This window comes from Pinus tabuliformis, chromosome 5_1 (assembly GCF_031772625.1).
Source record: "Pinus tabuliformis cultivar Carrire ecotype Pingquan chromosome 5_1, CPIR1, whole genome shotgun sequence".
Taxonomy (NCBI): Eukaryota; Viridiplantae; Streptophyta; class Pinopsida; order Pinales; family Pinaceae; genus Pinus; species Pinus tabuliformis.
In genome coordinates, this window is record NC_142305.1 from 895,652,039 (window position 1) to 895,676,370 (window position 24,332).

The window sequence follows — 24,332 nt, forward strand, 5'->3', positions numbered from 1 at the left end:
ATTGCATAAAGATGTTTGGATTTCAGGAAGATGTGTAGATTGTGGAGTCAACATATGAGTATGAGTTGTGGGGGTGGAGGTTTGATCAACAACGTAAAACAACTTATTGTACAAATCTACATTGGTATTGGCCAATAATGTGCGGTTCTCACCATCTGACAGGAGCTATCCAAACAAATCTATGTTAGATTTCGACGTAGAATCCTCTAATTTCTCCTCGGAGTTGTTGATCCCAAGTTAAATATTTAAAATAAAGTTATAATTTAATTAATTTTTATGATTTTTCTTTCCTTTTTTTTTGGCAATTTAAGATGTATTAAAAAGTAATCATTTTGGTGCCTATCATAAATTAATGTCTATGGACTTTTACCAACTATTTAATTTATATGGCTACACTAGTTATTCATGTAATACTATTTTTTTCTTAAGATAAATATCCATATATTCCATATGAAGAATATACATGTTCTGACCATTACATCAAATTTCATAATGTCACTTGCGGGGATTGAATGTGGGTGGGGAGGATCCCAATTATTCCTTCCAACCACTTTAGATAAGCAAATTGACATAAATAATACTAATTATATGAATAATTAATATATGTAAATGCATATAGTTTTTTATGGTTAAAAAGTTAAATTCCAATTAAAAATATATAATTTAATAAATAACAAATAAAAATAGATAGAATGTGTTATCTTTGCTTTTGTTCATGTGTTCAATTTGTCATTTAGTCATGCCTCACAAAGGTTTTGATTCTCTTAATTGTTTTTACCTCACAAAGGTTTTGATTCTCTTAATTTTTTTTTTATAATTTTATGATTTAGTTTAAATGCCAAACTTAAACCACGGAGGTTTTGGTTCTCTTAATTTTTTTTATAATTTTATATTTTAGTTTAAATGCCAAACTTAAACCTAATAAAACTAGTTTTGCAACAAAACCTAGATCTTATTTACTAAAATTTCACTATACCCGGATCTTATTTACTAGAATGTCACTGAATGTATGTACAATATTAATAGATACTGCAAAAGTTACCTAAAAAATAACAAATAAATATTTAATCTCATGTATAAAGATTAATACTAAATCTGATTAAAAGGATTAATATCCCATTTGAAATGGTTTTAAGTGGTATAAATTTCATATTTTTACATGTAATTAAATAAGTTAATAATTCAAGGGAAGAAAATCAATGTTTCCTTCTTATTGGCCATGAATAAGTTAATCTTAAGGGATATGGTTTCGTTTCCTTAAATAAGTACTCACTGTAAATAATGTAATGTAAATAAATAAAGGGAATGGATCAACCCGCACTCACTGTAATTACTGGGCCAATTCACAACAGAGTTGTGGGTTATAAGAGGTTTAAGTTTTTAATGGTATCGTAGAAATTTCTGGTTTAAAATTGAACACGTCGAGTGAGCTACTAATGAAATTAACAGGAATCGGGATACGCACAAACAAACGGCAGTGCAGATAAGGCGACCATAGAAATGGCTGTGTGTTCTTCCCTCCATTGTTTGGCATTCTCTCATTCCATATATCGACCGCGTCTATTGCCCACCTGCTTGAAGTCCACCAATGCAGTCCCCTCAGTCAAATTCTCAAGCAGTTTTGCGGGATATGCATTTTTCTCAGGTAGACATGTTTCCCAGTTTAATTGGTTTACTGTTTATCGTTAATTCAGGAAGCAGGATGATATAACAGTTCTGGTATTCTTTCCATCCTCTCCTGCTGAGATTTGTGTCACCATGAACCGCAGAGATAACTCGTTCATTGTGTATTTGGTTTCTTTTTCACTTCTTCACAACTTTCTCATTCTTGTGGGGATTGTGAATTTGTGAGAAATTGTGTTTCAGGTGCTTCTGTTCGACCCCTTGCAGTGCCCTCGAGAAGGCCGGTTGCTTTCGTGGTGGCAGCGAGCAAGAAACCTGACTCTGCCGCAAAAAGAGCCCGCCAGGCCGAGAAGAGACGCATTTACAACAAATCCCATAAATCGGAGATAAAAACCCGCATGAGAAAGGTAATTTAAACAATTTCTCCTTTTTTGTTCTAGGGAACTCAATGGAAGTAGGGCGCACCTTGCATTGCAGTCTTAAGATTGTTTCTCACGAAAATTTCATGATTTGAGAATTGAAATTTCGTAAGTCTTGAAATGCGACTTCTCCTTAGTCTGGATTTATCTGCTTATGTGCTATCAGGGGTCGGAACTTTGTTAACTCTATGGTTTTAGTGCAAATGTAACTTTTTCTTTCTTTGAGCCGGCAAAGATTACGGCTCAAATGTAACTCCATGCTTATTAGGTATCTATGTTCTCCCCTTGGCTTGGTTGGAGCATACTACAATAGTCAATGTTGTACTCTGGGATTAGTCTGAAATCGCTTCCGTTGCACTGCTACATTGTGCTCAGAGAAATTTTCGTTCAATGGCCTTATGATACTACTCAAAAGAAGATTGCATGTACATATAGTTTAAGTGAAATGCATGCTAAAACAGGCAGACGGCTGACCATTTAACTCGTGCAAGATAGCATTTAAATGTTGAATACAACATCATAATTCATTCCTTTAAAAATGAAGGAGAATATCACAGATTAAAAATTATATGCATTTTTTTTCCTTGAAAGTTCTCCCTTTAAACTCAGTAGAAGCATTCTGACTAACTTGAAGAGATTGGTTGCCACATGGGGCTTGCTTATGCATAAAAAATGACCCTTGAGGGGCAAACTATTGAAAATATAAGCACGTAACAATAAGAGTAACAATATCTTGGCAAGCATTGGTAGTTAAGAGTAACAATATCTTGTCCATGTTTGCCAAGTCCACCACTTGAATATCCCATTTGACAAAGCAACTTGGAACCACTCCCCTTACTACATTGTTCAATGTCCAGGGAAAGTGACCAATGGATAACCAATAGAACACTAGAAAATGAATCAAAAGATAACTAAGCATTCTTTGTCAAGGAGTCAAGTACCTCTTCTTTCTCTAATTCTTTTATGAATATTTTATAAACAAGTTCCAAGTTTTCTTCCATTTTGTTAATATGCAAACTAGTGAACAACTTATTCATGATACTTCTTAGGAAGATCAACAAGACTAGAATCTCTATCAAAATAAGTGCACATGTTTTGAACACCATCCGTTAAATGATTTTTAGTATCTCTTAATTCACTGCTTTGACAAGACAATATTGATGTCACACAAATTCTAGATGGATTTTTTTTCCTCTCTCCCTATTGATGATGAAATTAAGCAATGAAGTTTTGCTAATTGACATTACTTTTTACAAAGAAACAACTTCATTACAAAATTAAGTATTAGAATCTTGTGATAGAGAAGCCCTCCTTCTAAATTTGAAAATGGTGTTGTGCATAGAAGCAACCTTTTTCCGAGATTCTTAGAGCAATTCTTTCTTGGCACAATGTTTATGGAGACACAATGATTCTTCATCATAAAGATCATACATAGTGGAAAAATTAAGATAATTTGTAGTAGTCAATATGGTGGGCAGAGATGGCATGATGTTTAGTTAGGGTGTATTAGTCAATATGGTGGGCAGAGATTGCATGATGTTTAGTTAGGGTGCACAAAGTGCAAAGACCCTCGTCAATGTAGATGCTCTTCAATATTTGAGTTAAAAAAATGTTCCCCCTCTCAAGGAAATACGTTCCTCTTAAAAAAATTCAAACATAAATTTCCCCTCAAATTTCAAAATCCTCCAAAAACAAGGTTCTTTTCTCAACAAGTCTTCACTTCTCAACAATCTTGGTGGCAAGATAATTTGTAACCTAGCCTCCTCCTTCCATTCAAGTTCACTATTAACTCCCTTACAATACAAATAGATAATGATGGAACCAAAAGAACTTTTATTTTATTTCTGGCTCTACCAAAAAGTAAACAAAATTATAAAACATCGACTTGTGCATAAATTGAGGAGTTTCGAAGATAGGATGTTGTAGCTATACATAGAGTTCTAAATCACTACAACACAAAGGTGGATCTAATTCAATGAATGCTTGGATCTACGAAACCTCTTATGAACTTGTTGTCTTAGTTATGAATGTTGCCTATGAGCATGCCAAAAAAGAGAAAATGTAGGTCAAGTTAAATTGGCAACTGAGTAGCAGAAAGGAGAGCAGTGGGAGGTTGCCCTTGAACACAACAAAAATTAAGCTTAGACAAAACACAAATATAGAAAATTTACACAATTAAACTACTAAGAAAGATGCACCATTCCTCTACTTAAAAATTCATTCATAGATTTCATTGTATCATAGAGTTTCAGTAGTGGATTTTGAAGGGAACAAATGTTCAAAAATGGCAACTGAGTAGCAGAAGGGAGAGCAGTGGGAGGTTGCCCTTGAACACAACAAAAATTAAGCTTAGACAAAACACAAATATAGAAAATTTACACAATTAAACTACTGAGAAAGATGCACCATTCCTCTACTTAAAAATTCATTCATAGATTTCATTGTATCATAGAGTTTCAGTAGTGGATTTTGAAGGGAACAAATGTTCAAAAATGTAGCTAGGTTCGGTCTTCATAATGACATGTGGAAATATGATTTTATGCAATTGATGAAAAGAAGAAAAATAAAATTATTATTAATGCTTGTTTCATGGGGTTCATGAGCAAGGAATTTTATTTTTAGTGATGGCTCCCATTGTGAGCCTTTAGGATTTTTCTAGTCATACAAGTCAATTAGAGTCTATGTCATGTATGAAGGATCCTTCTTGGGCATATTATATTTGCATATGAGTCAATGAAAATGTGAAGTAGCCCTCCAAGATCAAGCACAAGCATTAACCTCAAGTCGGCTTCAAAGTGGAATTAATTATCTCCTCCAACAGACATGTCGGCTCACCCTCTTCAAGTCGGCTTATTTAAGGAGGAAACAACTATAAATAGGGCTGCTCGGCATCACTTCTAAGATAGAATTTCAGTGGAACAGTGATCTGAAATAGAAGTGCAAAAAGGGTAAAAGGAGAAGCCTCCCAACCTACGAAGTAAAGAAGAAAGAAGAGCAGTATTTCTTTGGACTATTTTAAGGGCAAAAAACCTCTATACGTGCTAGAAGTCTGTTGCAGCAGTGAAGGACACAGAGAAGTCTGTTGCAGCAGTGGAAGCCGAGGAGAAGTGCAGTCCTCCTAAGGAGTCGAAGTGGAAGAAGGCTGAAGGTCTAAAGCAGAAGAAAGCCAAGGTTGAAGAAGAAGTCGAGAAGGAGGAAGGAGCAGAAGGTTGGCTATCGTTGACTAAGGATCTTGTGTCTTGGTCTTCAAGTGGCAGATAGGTTAAGGGTCTTCGTCTTTGTATTCATCAATTGGAATCTATATAAGGAGAAGAATTTATTTGGGTTTTCCTCTCAAGTGGGAGAGGTTTTGGCTCTGGCTGATAGCCTATATTCTGTGTCTCTTGTCTCTTTATGCTTTATGCATTAGTAGTTGTTTGATGAAGAAGAACACTAATAACCTAAGTAATAGAAGATCCTAATCTAAAGAAGTAAAAAGCACTCACAAGCAGTTACTAATAGAAGAGAAATCACTTAATTGCTATGCCCTAAATTTATCAACATGGTTTTAGAGCTAAGGTGACTAAGTCAAGGAAGGGAATCTTATCAAGGGACACTCAAGGATCAATTCTCAAGGAAGGTATCAAAGCGAAGATCATCTTGAAGTCAAAGGAAACCTCATAACCCTATATCAAACAAGTCTACAAAAAGTATTGGGATCATCATCATGAGGGAGAAAACCAAAACCCTACATCTATTCAAGTTAAATTGTTTTGAAAACTATTCATCCAAAGGAAGCTAGATCAAAAGGCGGTGTCATCTCACTCTCTGTGGTATCGAGGATCATTTTTGAAGAAAACTACCTTCATCAAGGAGAATTTTTCTATCCTCTATATCATCATCAACATCAAGGAAGTAGCAAGAAGAAGGAGCATCCTATCAAGTAAGTATATTTATTTCCGCATTTGAACCTGTCAAAATGTCTTTTTGCAAGGAAATCAACAAATTGGTTGGGGCTTCAAACTATCTTGCATGGAATAAAATGACAGGTCTGAATCTCATTGAAAATGAGGTTATGGAACATGTTAAAGGTTCTAACACTAAACCAGGAGAGGAAGATGCTCAAGCTCTTGCAAAGTATATGAAAGGGGAAGTTAGGGCTCAAATGATTCTTATAGAATCCATCAAGGATCCCCTCATCCCATATGTATCAAAACTCGAAACTTCAAAAGAAATCCATGACAAATTGGTAGAGTTGTATTTCGTAAGCACTGCTGGAGAAGTCATCTCATTAAGACAAGAACTCTACAAGCTGAAGATGTCAAGGGAAGATGGAATAGCCTCATACTTTATGAGGATATCTGAAATCAGGGATCAACTACAAGATCTAGGAGAAGTCATGTCTGATAGAGAAATGACTACAGTTGTATTAAATGCACTACCAGAGGAGTGGGGTAACTTTACTTCAAGTATTTATGGGAAGAAAGAAGCTACTCCATTCTAGGATCTATGGTCACTGTGCAAGATTGAAGAATCTAGACTAAAGGCCAAATCTGATGTGGGAACAAGTGAACAAAATCAAGCTTATGCTACAATGACAGGAAGAATGGGAAAATTTGGAAAGTCAGGTTCTTGGAAAAAGAAAAGGGACATGTCTAAGATTCAATGCTATGGGTGTCAAGAACATGGGCACTACAAAAGAGATTGTCCTAAGATCAAGAAGGACAATAACAAAAGAGGAAGAGAAGAAGCCCACATCACCGAGGAAGTGGAGGAAGTTGAAAAGAAGAAGTCCAAGAAAGAGGAAGTAAGAGATCTCTATTACTGAGATAGTCTTCCTCACATAAGTTCTTTTCAAGTTCCTAAGTCTTTTGTTATGGCTATCATGATTCACTAAGTAAAATAATGGGATGCATCAAAGCATCATAGAAGCATTGAAAGCAAGAGCTTGGGACATCATCATAGAGAAACAAGAAAGATGGCTAGAATCTATGTAAGTCAAGAATATAGCTCTTGGGAATCTCATTGGAATCATAAGTGGCAAGGTCATCTAGTTCAAGGTTCATCATACATTTGTCAAAAGGAAACATCTGCTAATGGGGATGCTTTAGATCCTCAAGATTCTTTGATGGAATCTTCATTGAAAGGTTTACCGATCACGAGGGGAAGCAAGTGTTTCATCAAGAATTCCAAACTTGTGGAATTCATGGGATGATAGTATGATGACATAAAAGTGAAGCAAATCAAGGGATTGAAGCTCTTTCAATCAAGGACGCTGTTGCAGGAAGTTTGGATGACCCAAAGGAAAAATGAGGTATGTATGCTTACATTTGATATTGTAGAAGTCATGTCATATGGTTGTAGATAACATGGATCAATGCTCTATCTTGAGAGCATAATCAAAGGAAGGATCTCCTCCTTCGAAGGAATGCAGGAATGCATGGGTCACACATTCACTAGATGAAATCAACATAATATGTCCTCATATGAAGTATGAGGTGGTTGACTACAATTGAGGAACTATGATTGGAAGCTCCTGGGAATGAAATGTGTGAAGAAAGGAAGGAAGAGATCGTGGAATATGCAACCATGGTAAAGGCAATCAACATCCTAATACCAAGAAGATTTGACTAGGATATCTCCATGAAAGATATGAAGACTCTGATGGAGTCTGAAAAAGAAAGAGACCCTTGACAATATATATCTTTGGGAGATGTATCGATATGTATGCAGGATGCTGATACAAACTAGAAGATGTCATGATGAAAGACCATCAAAAAGGTAATTTTGATTCAAGTGTTCATTTCTTATTTTTGAACAAATATCTGGATGGACTTATGTAGGTATACCGAGGGAAGATCTATGGATATCTTCCACCGTCGGTGCCCATGTAGTAGGATGAAAGATCCTTAAGGAAATATGGCATGAAGGAAGACCATATATGGACTGTTGGATCACTTTTCGATGATGACATGACTAACTCATGGATGAATGTGATGGATGGTCTGTGGCTTATGAATAAGTCCCAAACATGAAGACTCCTAGATAACGAAAAGAAGTTCATGACATCGTGAAGAGGAGCTCTTTAAGCGGCTGGTTGTCCCATCATCTCCACCTAAGGAGATGCTCTAGGTCCCTAATTAAGAGGGAGCTTGAAAAACAAGTTTCTTACTTGGTAGAAACTTGGAAGTAAAATTCCTAAGCCAAGAGGGAGCTTAGGTACATTCCTTTCATAGGAATGAGTACATTCCTTTATTGGAATAGATATGTCCTCCCTAATTAAGAGGGAGAGATAGACACATCATTCTTGTATTCACTTCAGAAGACAAAATGGAGGATTGGGTAAACATTTGGCATCCGATACTCTGAGGATGAGTTAGGGCATCCAAGATAGTTTAGTTGTAGCGGACCGATATTCTTTGAGGACTGGGAATCCAAGATAAGAATAGTCTTGGTGGAACACACCTTGAGAACCCGAGTGGGGTATGTTCCGAGAGAGAATGATGAGGGTGTTTATACATCATCGGTCTCACCAACATTATGCTCAGATCTCGTGGAGAGATAGAGCTGTTAGTCAAGGCCTTTCTATTCGACAATGCTGGTGGATATGATGCTAAACAAATGGGTTACCAAATCCGACTCTTCTTATGAGAAATTCTTCAGATTGAGAATGCCCAAGTACCATTATGAATACCTCCCTAGTTAAGAGGGAGTGTTGAAAAATGTAACTAGGTTCGGTCTTCATAATGACATGTGGAAATATGATTTTATGTAATTGATGAAAAGAAGAAAAATAAAATTATTATTAATGCTTATCTCATGGGTTTCATGAGAAAGGAATTTTATTTTAGTGATGGCTCCCATTGTGAGCCTTTAGGATTTGTCATCTAGTCATACAAGTCAATTTGAGTCTATGTTATGTATGAAGAACCCTTCTTGGGCATATTAGATTTGTATATTAGTCAATGAAAATGTCAAGTAGCCCTCCAAGACCAAGCACAAGCATTGACCTCAAGTTGGCTTCAAAGTGGAATTAATTATCTCCTCCAACAAATATGTCGGCTCAACCTCTTCAAGTCAGCTTATTTAAGGAGGAAACAACTATAAATAGGGTTGCTCGGCATCACTTCTGAGACAGAATTTCGGTGGAACAGTGATCTGAAATAGAAGTGCGAAAAGGGTAAAAGGAGAAGCCTCCCAACCTGCGAAGTAAAGAAGAAAGAAGAGTGAGGTTCTTAGGGTATTTCTTTGGACTGTTTTAAGGGTAGAAAACCTCTATACGTGCTAGAAGTTTGTTGCAACAGTGAAGGATGAGGAGAAGTCTGTTGTAGTAGTGAAGGACGAGGAGAAGTCTGTTGCAATAGTGGAAGCCGAGGAGAAGTGTAGTCCTCCTAGGGAGCCGAAGTGGAAGAAGGCCGAAGGTCTAAAGCAGAAGAAAGCCAAGGTTGAAGAAGAAGCTGAGAAGGAGGAAGGAGCAGAAGGTTGACTATCGTTGACTAAGGATCTTGTGTCTTGGTCTTGGAGTGGCAGATAGGTCAAGGGTCTTGGTCTTGGTATTCGTCAATTGGAATCTCTATAAGAAGAAGAATTTGTTCAGGTTTTCCTCTCAAGTGGGAGAGGTTTTGGCCCTGGCTAATAGCCTATATTCTATGTCTCTTGTCTCTTTATGGTTTATGCATTAGTAGTTGTTTGATGAAGAAGAACACTAATAGCCTAAGTAATAGAAGATCCTTATCTAAAGAAGTAAAAAACACTCACAAGCAATTACTAATAGAAGAGAAATCACTTAATTGCTATGCCCTAGATTTCTCAACAACAAAATGGCTACGTATTTAAATTCAGCCCACAAAAACCACCGTTTGACAGAGGTTGCTCATGAAAGGTGGATGATGTATTTTTTCATTAGAGCATTGCCACCTAAATTGAGCAAATCTATTGAGATGTAAATAATGACTTCCCTAAGTTGTGTGGGAGGGGGAAACGAAAATGCATATTTGAGTTGGGAATGGGCTAGAAACGCGATCCCCCAAAATCATGGAAATGTGGAAACACGATATATATATATATATATATATATATATATAGTAAATTATACAAAAACTTTGAAAGAAAGCATTTAAGTTTTAAGTTTTAACATTATAATTTAGAATACAGATACAGATTCATGAATAAATGAGCAAGTGCCAAGGCCCAAGGCCCAAGAAAATCATGCTACAACAAATACCTACATATCATTGAAATCATTGCCTATATTGGGATCCTCATCATCAATATCACCCTCTAACTAAGTTGCATAGATACATATGGAGAAAGTAGAATTTTAGATCTCACTCAAAATCCAGCAGCAGGATTTCCAATGTTTCCATCATGTACTAGATGTGATCATTCATGAGTAAATCTTACATTTATGCTTTATGATTGCAGCAAAATCATCAAACTCGTACAACCCCTCTAAGCATTAAAATAATATTAAAAAAGCTTAACATGTCAAATCCAGATTTTGTTTGAGTGATGGGTACACTTTACCAAGGTCATGATAGGGGAGTTCAACAATAAATGCCACTAACATTAAGGTACATAAAGGGCTTGGTGCTCTTGATTAAATGCTAGTTCCATACCCTCGTACATGACAAAATCTAGTGTAAATTTTGCAATCCCCTCAACGCTAAAATCCTAAAAACTGTTAAGTTTGTTGGATTTTGAGTGGGATGTAAAATTCTACTTTCTCCATATGCAATCTTTCATTTTTGACCTTTTACTTCAAGAATTTAACATTACCATCAATTACATAGCATATTCTTAACATTACCATTAATTACAGAGCATTAGTAGGGCCATAGGATTGAATATTAGGCTGCCACACTCATAATTTATTGTATTTTTAAAAATGATTTGCTTTCGGCCCACATGCACCACACAAGCATGTTGTACCGCCTCACATGTGTTGCATGGAAGCTAAAATGCAATGTACAGACATTGAAACATGGGGTTTGGTACCTGTAACGCATTTCAGTCCAATTGAAACACGTTTAAGGCACGTTTTAGCTGCATTTTGAGTTTTCCTTACCGAAACACAGTTGGTGGGAGGGGGGAATCCCACGTTTCTTGCAACTTAGCTTCTTCTACTAGACTTTGTCTAACCAATGATAGATTTCACAATGACCTTGCAATTTTTGTGGAATTGACATATTTTAATTAGGGTGGAACTCTATAGTGGCCAACCATAGATCAAAGGCATCTCTACCTTTGACATTAGATGTTGAGGAGACAACATGTATGTGGCCTTTTATTTTTCCAACGGACTTCTAGATTTGAGTAATCTCATCGAGGCCAATTCATTGGAGCTGCCATATCAACTACTCAAACAACAATTCATATGGAGGGCATGCTACTCACCAAAGGATTCTACTATTGATTTGAGATTTGAGAAAACACTTGTGCCAACATGGTTGTTACACGAACTGAGTTTCAAAGGAGTGAGTTAATAAGTTGATAGACTCAACTTCTCTAGTGTTTTTTTTTTTACAAGGAAAAGTTTAGCCTTGATCCACTCCTTTTTTTGAATCTTTGATGATTTGGGCTATCTTAAAATGGGCCAAAACCCCTATGGGCAAATTTCCCCTCATTTAGGTAGCACTATAGTCTATAACATTTTGAAATTTCCTATTGGCTTTGGGGATTTTTTTCCCAAAAAGGGGTTGATTTTGTCCGCTTATTAACTTACTCGAAAAAATGCTTATGGCGTTGCATTCCATGAAACACCAGTGTGAGTTATGTTCAGATGTGGCCATAGAACTTGATGGCTTAAAATTCACCCTTGGGATTGAAAGGGAGCAATGAAGATACATACACTATATAGCCACTGAGATATTTTGATCATTCTGATTCATAATATTTTTGCACTGTGAAAAGAGAAGAGAAAAATTCATTCAATTGTTTTCATAAACTTGCACAATCATCCCAAAGCCGTAGTGCATGATTAAGATTGCTTTGATGTCATTACCTCCCAACTTGTACTTAATGATAAGAACCCTAAATCACAAGGTACAACTCGAGAGGGAACTATTAGGATAGTCACCATTGTCATCTAAGTAACGTATCCTCTTCATTTTAAGATAACTCTCCTCCATTCCAAGGGGGTATCCCTAGTAGGATTACTAAAGCTAAGTAATGAGGCACAAGGTGATATGAGAATAGCTTTAGTAAAACAATACTTCTTGGGTTTTTCAAAAAAATCCTTAGGAGTGATGGAAGGAAGTAGAGATTAGTGACAAATCCAACAAGGCCAATGAAATCAAAGGGTTATCTAAGGGGGGTTATTTCTTATGTGTTAGCAATGGAAGTAAAGTTAGAAGACTCTATAACTTTCATTCTAAGCTTGCTGGAATTTGATGCATAAATTCTGGAAGGAAGGGGTCCAAAAGGATCCTCCAACTGGGAAACTCAACTTTACCCTAGAAATTGAAGTTAATGAGCTTGGTAGATTATTAGAAGATATATACAACACTATGACTCATCAAGGACTAAGTTCACAAAGGAGAGAAGAGATGTTACCACACTAAACTCCTTCCAAGTTGTAAATTTTACCCTTCAGTAGACGAAGTCGTTAGTCTTGTCAATATCGAATAAATTATACAACTTCGAGCTTTAAGCACCAAAATATTCATGCACTCAACAAAGTGAGAACCCTTATACATCACAAATGCTCCAAGAAAGATGTGTTCATTAAGCTCCAAGGAGGTGAAGCTCCAAAATTCCAACCATGAATACAAATGAGGAAGGACTACTTTTTATGTAAAGTCAACTTCCTTGATAATTTAATAATAATATCAAGGGTGAAAACCCTAGATGTAGCATAGTGAGGAGTAAAGAAACATTTCCTCCAACTAACTAATCAATAATACATAAAATAAGGAAGTGGTCAAGTTACATGTACAAGTCTCCAAGAAAAATAGGCCCAAGAGAGTAGGACATCTCCATTAGGCATAAGATGAGTCAAAGGTGCAATGCCTAGCCTCTAAAGGTCTTCAACTGTATAGATCCACAACCAACTCTTCAAAATAGGCTATGAAAATCGTAGATCTAGGGTTTGGGACCTCCTAGATCTCCTCCAAGGTGGATGTGTAGCTCTCCAAGGTGAAGCTTCCTCCTCAAAGTATGCAAAGATCAAGTAGAAGACCTCAGAAATGGCACATGTGATGCTTTGATAGAAATGAACTCCATCAAATGTGAGTAAAAGCTCCTCCTAGGTGGAAATCCTCCATAAAGGTGGATGCTCTCCTAAAATGAGGTTTTTAGACCATAAAACCCCCTCCCAAGGAGAGACGTCCCAGCAATATGCATGATAAGATGTGAATTATAACCTCTAAAGTGCATGCCATCCTCCATCATCAAGCATGCACCAAGTCAACACCTTCAAAGATGGCACGTGTGAAGTCTCCAAGAGGTGGATGTTTGTTAGCAATGGCACAAAAAGGTAAGGCCTCAATATATGTATTTTCATAGCACTCAACCATCTCCATGAAAGAAGGGACAATCTCCAACAATAAACCTTCACATTTGTGCGAAAAACCTTCTCCAAGATGGCACGTGTGGACAAATAATGCACGAGGGAATGTGTAAGGTGGGAGATCCAAGGAAAAATGAGTTAAATAAGCCATGCATCATATGCCAAGTCACCAAGAATCCAACCAACTCATCAAAATGTGCAATATGCCTTCAAATGTGAGCTCAAGGAGGGGAGCACTCTAGGCAAAACCATGCTCCATACAAGTAACCCCTCCACATGTAAATTTCATCCATAAGAGCTAGGCCGTTAGAGAAAAGGAGCCCCAACCATCCTCATATCCATTCATCCAAGTAACAAACTATGTGTAATAAATGAGTGCATGCTGAGCGTTTTATGCCATGATGGAGTCAATCAAATGGAGATGCCAATACAATGTCCACTTAGCCTAAAAGTGTTATAGGGCATTACATCAATGGATCCTTATATCCTCATATCCAATCATCTAGCAAGGAGTGGAGACTAGAACATTGCATTATCAAGTGTAATGCTATCTTTTTATGATAAGCAAGTATGCCAAGAAAAACACCATCAAAACCTCTAGCACATCATCATCCATGTCATCATCAACACAAGGAGCCAAGTGAGACTTTAGCCATCCAAAGCTCTTTCGGATGAAAATTACAAAGGTAATGGAAAAATTCACTATTATAGGCTTCATGCAAGATGAGTAACAGATATACCACGTTGAAGATAGAGGCTAAGAGCCCAAGACAATTATAGGCACATCACACAAAAATGATATGACACCTGATATACAGTGGATAAATCTTTTAGGATAGAAACTCCACTCGAAACAATTGTTTTCATCACATGATTTCATGGCATGTCCACAGTTGTGAGCACCACATTTTATAGGTGCAAGGGCAAGATTATTCAACTCTAATAACCATTGTGGGCTAATTTATGACTGACTAATTGTGTACAGTCAAATGACATAGAGTTAGATTATCTAACCCTAATAACTATTGTGGGCTAATTAATGACCTACTAATAGTGTACGGTCAATTGCATTAATGACCACTAAGGGACCACTAAGTCAACACACTAACCACCAGTGTAGGCTATAACTACCCACTAAGGGTGCTTCATAATGACTTAATAACCATAAACTTGAGCTTAGCCACCATTATACCAGCACATGTTATTTTCAATTGCCCTTATATTTAATATTATCAGTCTCAAGGAATCCCTAAGAGAATGGTTGCTGATTTTAATCTATAAAAGATCGTTTGGTTTTATGTCCACCTTTATGTTTTGTCTGGTCTAAATTGTTGAAAAGCATAAAGTGCTTTTATAGGATTTTTATGACAATGCTAATGAGACCTCCTATATATTGTGTATGGTAGGAGCAAGTCAATAAGTAGACGAAGTTACAAACTCATCCTCTTTCCTGTGGAAGTTTTTCCCCAAATCTGATAGAAATTTTGTCAGAAGTTATAGTTGCACCTGATTGATGGGAACATTGACCATAGAATTTTGCCCTTGGGGTTTAGGTCTTTTATTTTTCCTTTTGGTTACCATAACACCCCTTTTTTTTTGGCTGGAGTTGAGGACCTATTTCCCCCCAACCAACTACCTGAATGTATTCATATGTATTGGAATTGGGTTGGAGTTAATTAACTGCACTCCTGGGTTTGTCACTCTGAGGATTCCCTCTTTTTTTGCTTGGAATTGAACATGGGCCAGCGATGGTAAACTTCCACATGTTTACTGCTAGACCATAGCTTAGCTGACATTGGTCCATTTTGAGACAACCTGAATCATCGAAATTTCATAAAAAATAGTTGATCATAGCAGAACTTTACCTCACCAGATAAAGATGAACTGGCTAAAAAAGTTGAACTTGTCCACTTATTAACTCCTACATGGTAGAGTGAATGCGTAAAATTGCATGGGAATAGAATTGTTAATTTACCATTATAATTAACATTTCAATCTACTGATAACTAACTACATATGCTGAATGGAAAGTGCAACATTGCATCACTTTTATCGCCAAACTTTTGATAAAATCTGTTCATATTCTGCTTTCCTCTATGGTTCTTTCCTTTAATGCGTTTACCTCTATTGTTAACTGAATTTAGCCAAGGTCTAGTACAAACATATGTCAAAATTCAATTGTCTAACCCTGCCAGATTCAAATTATATACTGTTGTCTACTTGAATACGTGGGAACATTTCAGTTTACTCTGCAAATGCTAAGATATAAAAAGCTGTTTGATTCAGGGTATTGTGTTTTATTTTCAGGTCTTTGATGCTCTTGCGAAACTCAAAAAAGCTACTTCCCCCAGTCCCGAGGACCTAATAACAATCGAAAAGATGATAGCAGAAGCATACTCAGTTATTGATAAAGCAGTCAAAGTTGGCACCTTGCATAGAAACACAGGGGCACATAGAAAGTCTCGACTTGCAAGAAGAAAGAAATCTGTAGAAATCCATCATGGCTGGTACAAGCCAGCTATGGCTGCATAAGAATCATAGATAAGGAGATGTAAAAGCTGCGAAACATGAACTTTACCTAACCTGAGTTATTGCTTGATTGGACCCTACTAGGCTTTTTTGTTCATATTTCGTATTTACATTGCAAATACTTCAGCCATTGAAATAATTCACGCATGATTTTTATCTTACAATTTGAGGTCATGATTCATTAGTCTAGCATGCGCTTCTATTGGGAGTTTGCTCTCATTATCGGCATCTATTTGAGGCACATGTATCTTGTCTTGACCAGAGATTTTGGATGCGCTTGATATTTTGAAAAACTACTGCTCTTTTTGACCTCAGAAAGATGGTCTTGATGGATTGCAGTTTTATATGCAAGAGAGTTCAGAATGCATTAAAGTTTGATTATGAGACTTTTCCCTATTAAAAGCGTATTTGCATTCTAAGCTGATATAGAAGAAAGAAAAAGTACTATGTATACAAACCAAATGTTCCAGCAGGGAATTTCTGCTGATATGTGTAAGTTCTACCTTATCTCAAGGCATGTGGAGGTTACATTCATAGTGCTCTGTTTCAAGAGGTGCCAACCAAGTGCTTATCAAGATAACTAAATATTAGAATTTGGAGAATTCCTTATGACATTGGGACTGCTCTAGGGATAAATATAGGGGTCTAAGTGGCTGGTGCACATCCTCCAAGTGTAGGCAGTTACTAAGTGCTGCATGTACATTTTGACACAAGGTCTCGCATCTCAAATTCAAAGTCGTTGGGGTGGGACTTAGCATTTGAGCAATGGGCTTCACCTATTTGTGAACTATGGGGAGGGCCTTGGCTTTTGAGCAATGTTCCTCACCCAGTTGTCCCTAATTCTGACTCTCAGGCAGCATGTCCAACTTGCTAGCAATGAGTGAGAGTCAGTACTTGTGACTACTCACAAGTCAGAGCTTGACGTGAGAATAAATGCCATATTATTTGCTGCCTTGGAGGCCAAGTTGCAAGCAATCGGAAAACTTGCCGATGTCGAATATAAATGCCACAGAAAGGAAAAGAAAAGCAATCATTTTGAACAATTTGTTGTTGAGTTTTGCAGAGTACCAGTTGAACTCTTACATTCCAGCCTGGATGAATACTTTGCCTAGCTGAGTTTTGCAACATTTGCGTGTACATCCCTCTTGCAAAACAAGTTATGTTTGAATTTTGTATATTCCTACTTTGTTTGTATATACCATACGCTTCCACCAACTTGTTATTTGTTATTGGTGTGTGCAATGCAAAATTGGATACAATCACACAACAGAAAAATGTGAAAAGTTTACTCTGTTCTTTTCAAAACTATCGATTCATAAATGGTAGACCTATGGCCAGTCCATCTCATCAGCACGAATGCTTACTATGGAAATAAATGTCTTTGTCAGTCATAAATAGGCTGAGATCATGCCTTCAACGTGAATTCACCATGATGAATGAGATGGACTTGTGCAAATCTGGTTTCACTGTTCGATTTGCTTGCTATGGTAAGCCAAGAGAATTCTAGCAATGAAGTAAAAAGTGTACTCTGATTTAATAATCAATTGCCAACAATAAAACAAACTTCACTCTTTACAATATTCCAGCCTAGCATTCAAACCATCATATGTCTGCCCAACCTTTAATACAAGTAATTAATAACAGGATGCAACAAGCTCTGTTATGGTTATCAACCACCATATTCATGAGTCATTATCAACATACATAATGTTTTAATTGAAATCACATTCGCATATAGCTATAGGTGGCAATCAAATGCACGGCCTGGAAAGTATGGTTTGGCATTTTAGGCTCAAATAGACCAAGAGCTGTTGTAGGTGGTCACCTCGCTTTGTAATACCACAAGGGGTGTTCACATATGGTCTAAACAGAACATTCAACACAGATTCGACTGTGGTTATTTTTCCACATAGTGCGCAAACCCATGCTTTATACCAGCAAACAAGCTAATGAAGATTGGGCTGTGGTAGATAATGCCGAATAATGTGTATTGATGCTTTTCTGGTTGTCACAGAATAAACCAGAGCCAAATTGGGCTGTAGGAATGATGTTTACACAGTGATTAGATTGAAAGAGAGTGTTGGCAGTGATGGACAAGGTTTAATACCAGTGATCTGAGCGAAAGGTAGAATCGAACTATGGGTCGAGTAGGAGCCACAATGTGCTGCGATTCAATGCAGCTATGCAACCAATTGTTTTTTAGTGCTACGGGAGTCCAGATGACTTGGATATGAGGCCACTGCATTTACGTATTCTGCCAGTGATCAGACAAATCAGCGATAGACAAATCAGCGATAGTGCTGTAAACGGTAAATCGAGCTGTAGAAATTAAAGTAATCGATGTCCCATGAATTCACAAGCATGAGAATGTTGTAGCATGCATTTGCCCAGCGTTCAAATCACTAGGGGAACTTAACCAGTGGTTAAACTGCTCATCCCGTTAATTAAACAAGAACAGCAAAAGTTACCAATAAAAGGTTACTCAATCACACGAGCAATTACCACATCGACGTTAGAATTGACCCTAGAAATCCAAATGAACAATAATGGGTTCTGATTGTGCTAAAACATAATTACAAAGGATGAGCCATACACTCTCGACATAGATTTTGTGTATTCTTACTCACTGGCAACATTTTGCGGATTGCTTTGGTTTAGACCTTATAGACAATGTTCTGCTCTCTCTGGACAAGTTCAGAATCTCTATTGTCGTTGTCTGTCGTTGTCGAAAAATAGGTAACCCTATAGGAAAAAACTTTTTCCCCTATCTTGGACAGCCAGCAGCCAGATGTTGCTAAGTGATGATGATATCCCACATTCCTTCACCATCTGCATGGGTCATACACCACTCACCATCCTACATTTTTCTTGAATGGATGAGGGTGGTTTACAACTTCGCAGGTACTTTAACCATTTTGCAATCGAGTGTTTTTACTCAATGTTTTGGGCATTTTAAAATGGATAAACAGGTGATTTAGATCATTAACCAATCTTGATTGTAAACTTGTTCTCTCATCTTACCAGGGGTTAGTCTTTGACCCTAGTCCATGTTGAGAAATCTAGGGGGCAGCAAGTGTAAGGATGATTTCTCTTTGATGATCACTGTTTGTGATGTGTTTTTACTTTTTTAAATTATCTTCCTCTTTTCTCTTGATTATTATTAGTGTTTTTTCATCAAACAACTATCAAACCATAAAGAACAATGAGACAAAAGACACAAGATATAGGGGATCAACCAAGGCCAAACCCTTTCCAAACTTAAAAGGAAAACCCACATGAATTCTTCTTTTTATAAAATCTTCAATTGACGAGTTCTAATACCTAAACCCTTGACCAAGACCCCTCCAAGACCAAGTCAATTCATTTCCTTGATGAACTTCTCTATTATAAAGTTATTGGCAAATTATATGTATTATAATTCCAACATTTAATTATCAATCCGGGGTCGTAAGACTTAGAGATGTAAGCACAAGAAATGCAGGTTTAGAGCCTAAGTTAATCTAGTTGAGAATACAAAACAAATTTTAAAAGCTTGAAAGGAAATTTTATTCTAAGTCTATTAAATAATAAATTAACCAAGCACTAATCACATTCTTAGATCTAAAATATAATGTAAAATAGGTTCAAAGGTAAATGCTTCAATCACAGTAGAAACTGAAATCTCCCTGTTCTATTCTTCACACACCCTTCAAAACTAAATAACACTACCCAAGGAAATAAATCCAATGAATAACATGCAATCTAGAAACTATTATGTTTCTGCAAATTAACTAAATCATTTCAAGACTTTACATTTACTAGCTCATGAAGTACAAAAGATGGAACCTTGAATTGTTCTTGTAGCAACACACCTGAAACATAAATCTCAAAGCAATTATGCAATGGATTGGAAACAGTGTTTTAAAAACCGTTCTTAAAAACCAGTTACCGGTCTAACCAGCCGGTTAGCAAGCCTGCCAGTCTAAACCAGCCAAAAAACCCGGTTTGAATGTTGATTTATCCATTTTTGTGCCCTAACCGGTGAAAACCGGCCGATTTAGGACGGAACCGACCGGTTTGTAACAAACCGGCCGGTTTCGTCCTAAACCGGCCGGTTTTAGGCCACCTGCTTGTTTGTTCCCTATTTCTACAGTAAGTTTTGGTCCTACTTCATGCAAAGTCCTTCCATGACAATGTCTACAGTGGGGTTTTGAAGAATTGCTGCAAAATGGATTGTTATATTCCAACCAGCATGATGTTCTGCTATGTGGATAAAAGATTTGTTCGGTGCCTCTACGGTAGAAAAGGCCTCATTAATCTTTCTGCAAACGTTTAATTGACAGCAATATCATAAGGAGAATTGAGAAGGTCCATTGAATTCCTCTGTGTGTGGATCAATATTTAACCTAGAGAAAAAATGCAGAGATTAACTTGTTTTCAAAGAGGGAAATTGACCAAGGTGGTATCTGGTCTTCAATTGCTATTAGGAGTGCTAGTAGTTCTCAGTTTGACGAGCTTAGTGAAACTCTACTCTTCAGGTTTCTTTGTGAATGATGCAAACAACTGCAAACACTTTTACATCCATAAAGAATATCCAAATGTTACATCTGCAGAACTCTTTTCCAAACTCCAAGACATGAAGATAAAAGTAGAGGGAATCCAGAATATGATAGAAAAATCCTTAGAGGAGATGCATGGCGAAAGATCCGAAGGCCCAAAGACAGTTGAATCAGAGCGTTTGAAATTCAGCACAGTTCTTGCAGAAATTCTTGTCCCTGTGGATTTTATTAAAATTTTCCTAGATCAAATAAGACTTCCTGGGGTGCATTTGGTACCTGAAAACGCAGATATCAATACTCAGCTTAAAGATCCAATGGAAGTAGCTGGAACTTCCACTGATGAGAAAGCCAATCCACTGGCAGATTTCTTCTTTATAGAAGAAGTTCGCAAGTATATTACAGTAAAGGAAAACAGATTGGGTAAGAAGAATTTTCTTGGAGCAAATGGAACATTCCCAAGCATTGGTCATGCTTGCTTTTCCATGAAAGAAGAACTTGAAGAATACATGGGCTATGATATTGGTGACTATTGTAAAGATGACTGGAATATAGCTCAAAAATTAATGGTTCATGGATGTGATCCTTTACCAAGAAGAAGATGTTTTGCAAGAGCTCCTAAGTATTACCAGAAACCATTTCCCATCAATGAATCCCTTTGGAAGCTCCCGGATGATAGGAATGTTCGTTGGAGTCATTACCAGTGCAAGAATTTCACATGTTTAGCAAACAATAGGTCTCGCAAAGGATTTTTCAAATGTTCTGAATGCTTTAACCTTACTAGTCATGAATTTCCCAGATGGATGCAAGTTCAAAACTCTTCCAACAATCCAGATTTTCTTATTGCTGATGTTCTGAGCATTAAACCTGGGGAGATACGTATTGGGTTGGATTTCAGTATCGGAACTGGGACATTTGCAGCTAGAATGAGAGAGTTTAATGTAACAATTGTTTCAGCTACTATCAATCTTGGTGCTCCTTTCAGTGAGACAATTGCTCTTAGAGGACTTGTTCCTCTTTATCTAGCAATCAATCAGAGGTTACCCTTCTTTGACAACACATTGGATCTCATCCATACTACGCGGTTTCTGGATGGTTGGATAGATCTACAATTCTTGGACTATGTCATCTTCGACGGGGATAGAGTTTTGAGGCCTGGAGGATTTCTATGGATCGACAGCTTTTTCTGCACCAGAAGTGATTTGGATGGTTATCATGGTTTTACATCTTAAAAATAGTTTTGTTTCATTAAAAATTAATTATTTAATGTATTTTTTAAAAACCGGTTCGTTTAGACCAAACCAGTCTCGGTTAGACCGGTTCCGGTCGGTAAACCGGTTCATTAGGTGGACCGGTCCGGTCACCGGTTCCGGTTTTAAAAACATTGATTGGAAAGGAAACAATTCTAGAAATTCAATAAACAAATCTCAATAAATTCATAAAACTATCCTAAAACATGTTGCTTGTAATGACCTAAGAAACCTGGTGCACGGTGCACCACACGCTTATTAAATTCACACAAGATCAATCATATAAGAGAATCACTTCATCACATATATACAAATATAATTAACCATAAACATTCAACACTCTGCTTTCACTATATGAACTTGACTGTAACATATGTACCAAATGAAAAAACTATATTAGCATACATAATAGAACAAGTACAAAAACATGAATTCTAAACTAATAATGTACAATAGCTTACCAAGCCGGATCAGTGGACCCTTTTTGATACCAACAAGGTAGCTAAGAACTCACAGGCTTAAATGCTTCAGAAACTCAGTGAATCATCAACTGTGACTTTTATTAATCTTTAACAAAAATACAATTTACGAAGAATTCCAAATGATGATTTCTCTCCTTCACAAAATATTCAATTACAAACTCAGATCCCCTTCCTTAGACCTGTTTATATACTAAAACTTGTGGGTAAGGATAAGATCCAATCCCTTAAAATCATAAAACAAATTTACAACTTTAGAGGAAAATTTCAGAAATCTGGTTCTTTTGTAATTTTATACAAATTAGTGTTAAAGAACCAACCATATTTTCTCAAGCATGATGTATTTTGGAACTCTGTATCTATGAAGTCTAATTTTCCATATTATAAAAAAAACCACTCTTGAAATTTCATGATTCGATTCCATGGCCTCGGAAATTATGCATGAAGTTGACTGTTTGAATACTTTTGCCAATTTGGGTTTTGCAGAAATTTTGTACAAAACTACTTCGAAGAACCCACTGTAACTTTGAAACAATATTGAATTTTTGGAAACAATTTGTGATACAAGTAAATTGCTATGTTTTGAAAAAACCCATTTCTCGGATTCTTGAGATTCGCCACCATATGCATGTAAATCGAGAAAAAAGATGGCAATTTCAACATTGTTACCTATTTTTTAGTGTAGCTTAAATCATGTGCTAAGATACCACGTGTGAGCTGGGTATATTCCAATGGATGTACCAACATATTAAGCCCATGTGGCACCTAATATTTCATGCTTTGAGAAACAAAAACATATTTTATAATTTGAACCTTTTTTTTTCCATTCGTGTAGGTGCATAATTAAGTATTGAATTGCTGAATTGGTACCGAACCAAGTACTGAACTGCCAAATTGTTACTGAGTTGGTAGAAAAATAGAAATTTTCATATTCGAACATGCTTCTTGGCCACATAACCACATTAGTAAACTGTCATTGATAAAACCATGTTAAAAACACATTTAACCAAAAAGACAAGAAATCCATCATAATTAACCACAAGGTAAAAGAGGTGCATTTAGTGGAAGTTGGTGGTATAATTTTTATGGAAAGTGTCATAAATGAGAGAATAAGACTTATGAATAGAGACTTTATATACTGAATGATATGATATATTCAGAGCCCAACATTCCCCCATGCCTAAGATTTTGCATGCCCTCATGCAAACAAAAATCCTCGCTTGACATTGTTCCTTGGCGCAGATGATTAAAGGTGAACTGCCATACCATTATAGACTTGATATGTTTCACAACAAGGTAGCAAAAATTGAAGACAAACAAAATATGGACTCGGAAGCAATGGTGGATGATATAAGGTAAGGATGAGGATAAGGGTTGGAAACTTTATAAGACCATTATTCACTTTGCAATTCTTTTCTTAGATAAACAACAATGACTTCATCCTCCTATTGAGAGCATTCAGATGATGATTTTGTGAATGCTTTATGATGTACAAGGAGAAGACACTATAGATGTATCTTTATTCATGTACCATAATACTTTTTTCATTCTTATGGTCTTACTAGAATAAGCATTGATGGATTTGGAAATGGGGGGTTTAATGGTAGTTTAAGAAACTTAGAGATTTATGGAATAGGAAGTGGTTAATCATCAAGCTTCCTTAAATTTTAATGAGTTAAAGAGCCTTTAAACATGTTTTACCTCAAGTATACCTTTTGAATTTTGATTTGTGCCACACACTGCAATGAAAGTTGTATGAAGCTGAAGATGAGGCAGAGTAAGGCCGAGAGTTTGGAATGATCTGGAAGAGCTAGAGTTGATGAGTGCCAACTTGATCTGTTGAAGGAAGCTTAAGAGAATGAACTAAAGATGCTGAAAAGGTCCCAACAACCACTCCCCCATGCTTGAGGTTTTTTTATTTTTATGTAGCTTGGGAGGTACTCCAAGCCCTAGTGTTCCAGGGTTGGAGGTCAAAGCGTCACAAGTATGCTTGCGGGCTTGGAACCCAA

The 24,332-nt window shown here is 36.7% G+C and overlaps 2 protein-coding genes across 2 annotated transcripts; both read left to right on the plus strand.

The window, feature by feature from the left end:
• Window positions 1–1,405: 1,405 nt before the first annotated feature.
• LOC149167690 (small ribosomal subunit protein bS20c-like) lies at window positions 1,406–17,102 on the plus strand. Its single transcript, XM_089433090.1, has 3 exons — window positions 1,406–1,645; window positions 1,867–2,030; window positions 15,838–17,102. Exons 1-3 carry the CDS (start codon window positions 1,501–1,503, stop codon window positions 16,060–16,062), a joined length of 534 nt encoding a protein of 177 aa, XP_089289216.1. The 5' UTR covers window positions 1,406–1,500; the 3' UTR covers window positions 16,063–17,102.
• Window positions 17,103–20,455: 3,353 nt separating this feature from the next.
• On the plus strand, window positions 20,456–21,826 carry LOC149167691 (putative methyltransferase At1g29790). The gene has a single exon (XM_089430562.1). The coding sequence runs from the start codon at window positions 20,456–20,458 to the stop codon at window positions 21,824–21,826; it is 1,371 nt and encodes a 456-aa protein (XP_089286688.1).
• The last annotated feature ends 2,506 nt before the right edge of the window (window positions 21,827–24,332 follow it).

What these genes read in the sequence shown, in the direction of transcription:
- LOC149167691 (XM_089430562.1), top strand. Translation starts at nt 20,456, where the DNA reads ATGCAGAGATTAACTTGTTTTCAAAGAGGGAAATTGACCAAGGTGGTA.
- LOC149167690 (XM_089433090.1), top strand. Translation starts at nt 1,501, where the DNA reads ATGGCTGTGTGTTCTTCCCTCCATTGTTTGGCATTCTCTCATTCCATA. An exon ending in GGGATATGCATTTTTCTCAG is followed by an intron (nt 1,646 to 1,866) that starts GTAGACATGTTT and finishes ATTGTGTTTCAG; the next exon opens with GTGCTTCTGTTCGACCCCTT. An exon ending in TAAAAACCCGCATGAGAAAG is followed by an intron (nt 2,031 to 15,837) that starts GTAATTTAAACA and finishes TTTTATTTTCAG; the next exon opens with GTCTTTGATGCTCTTGCGAA.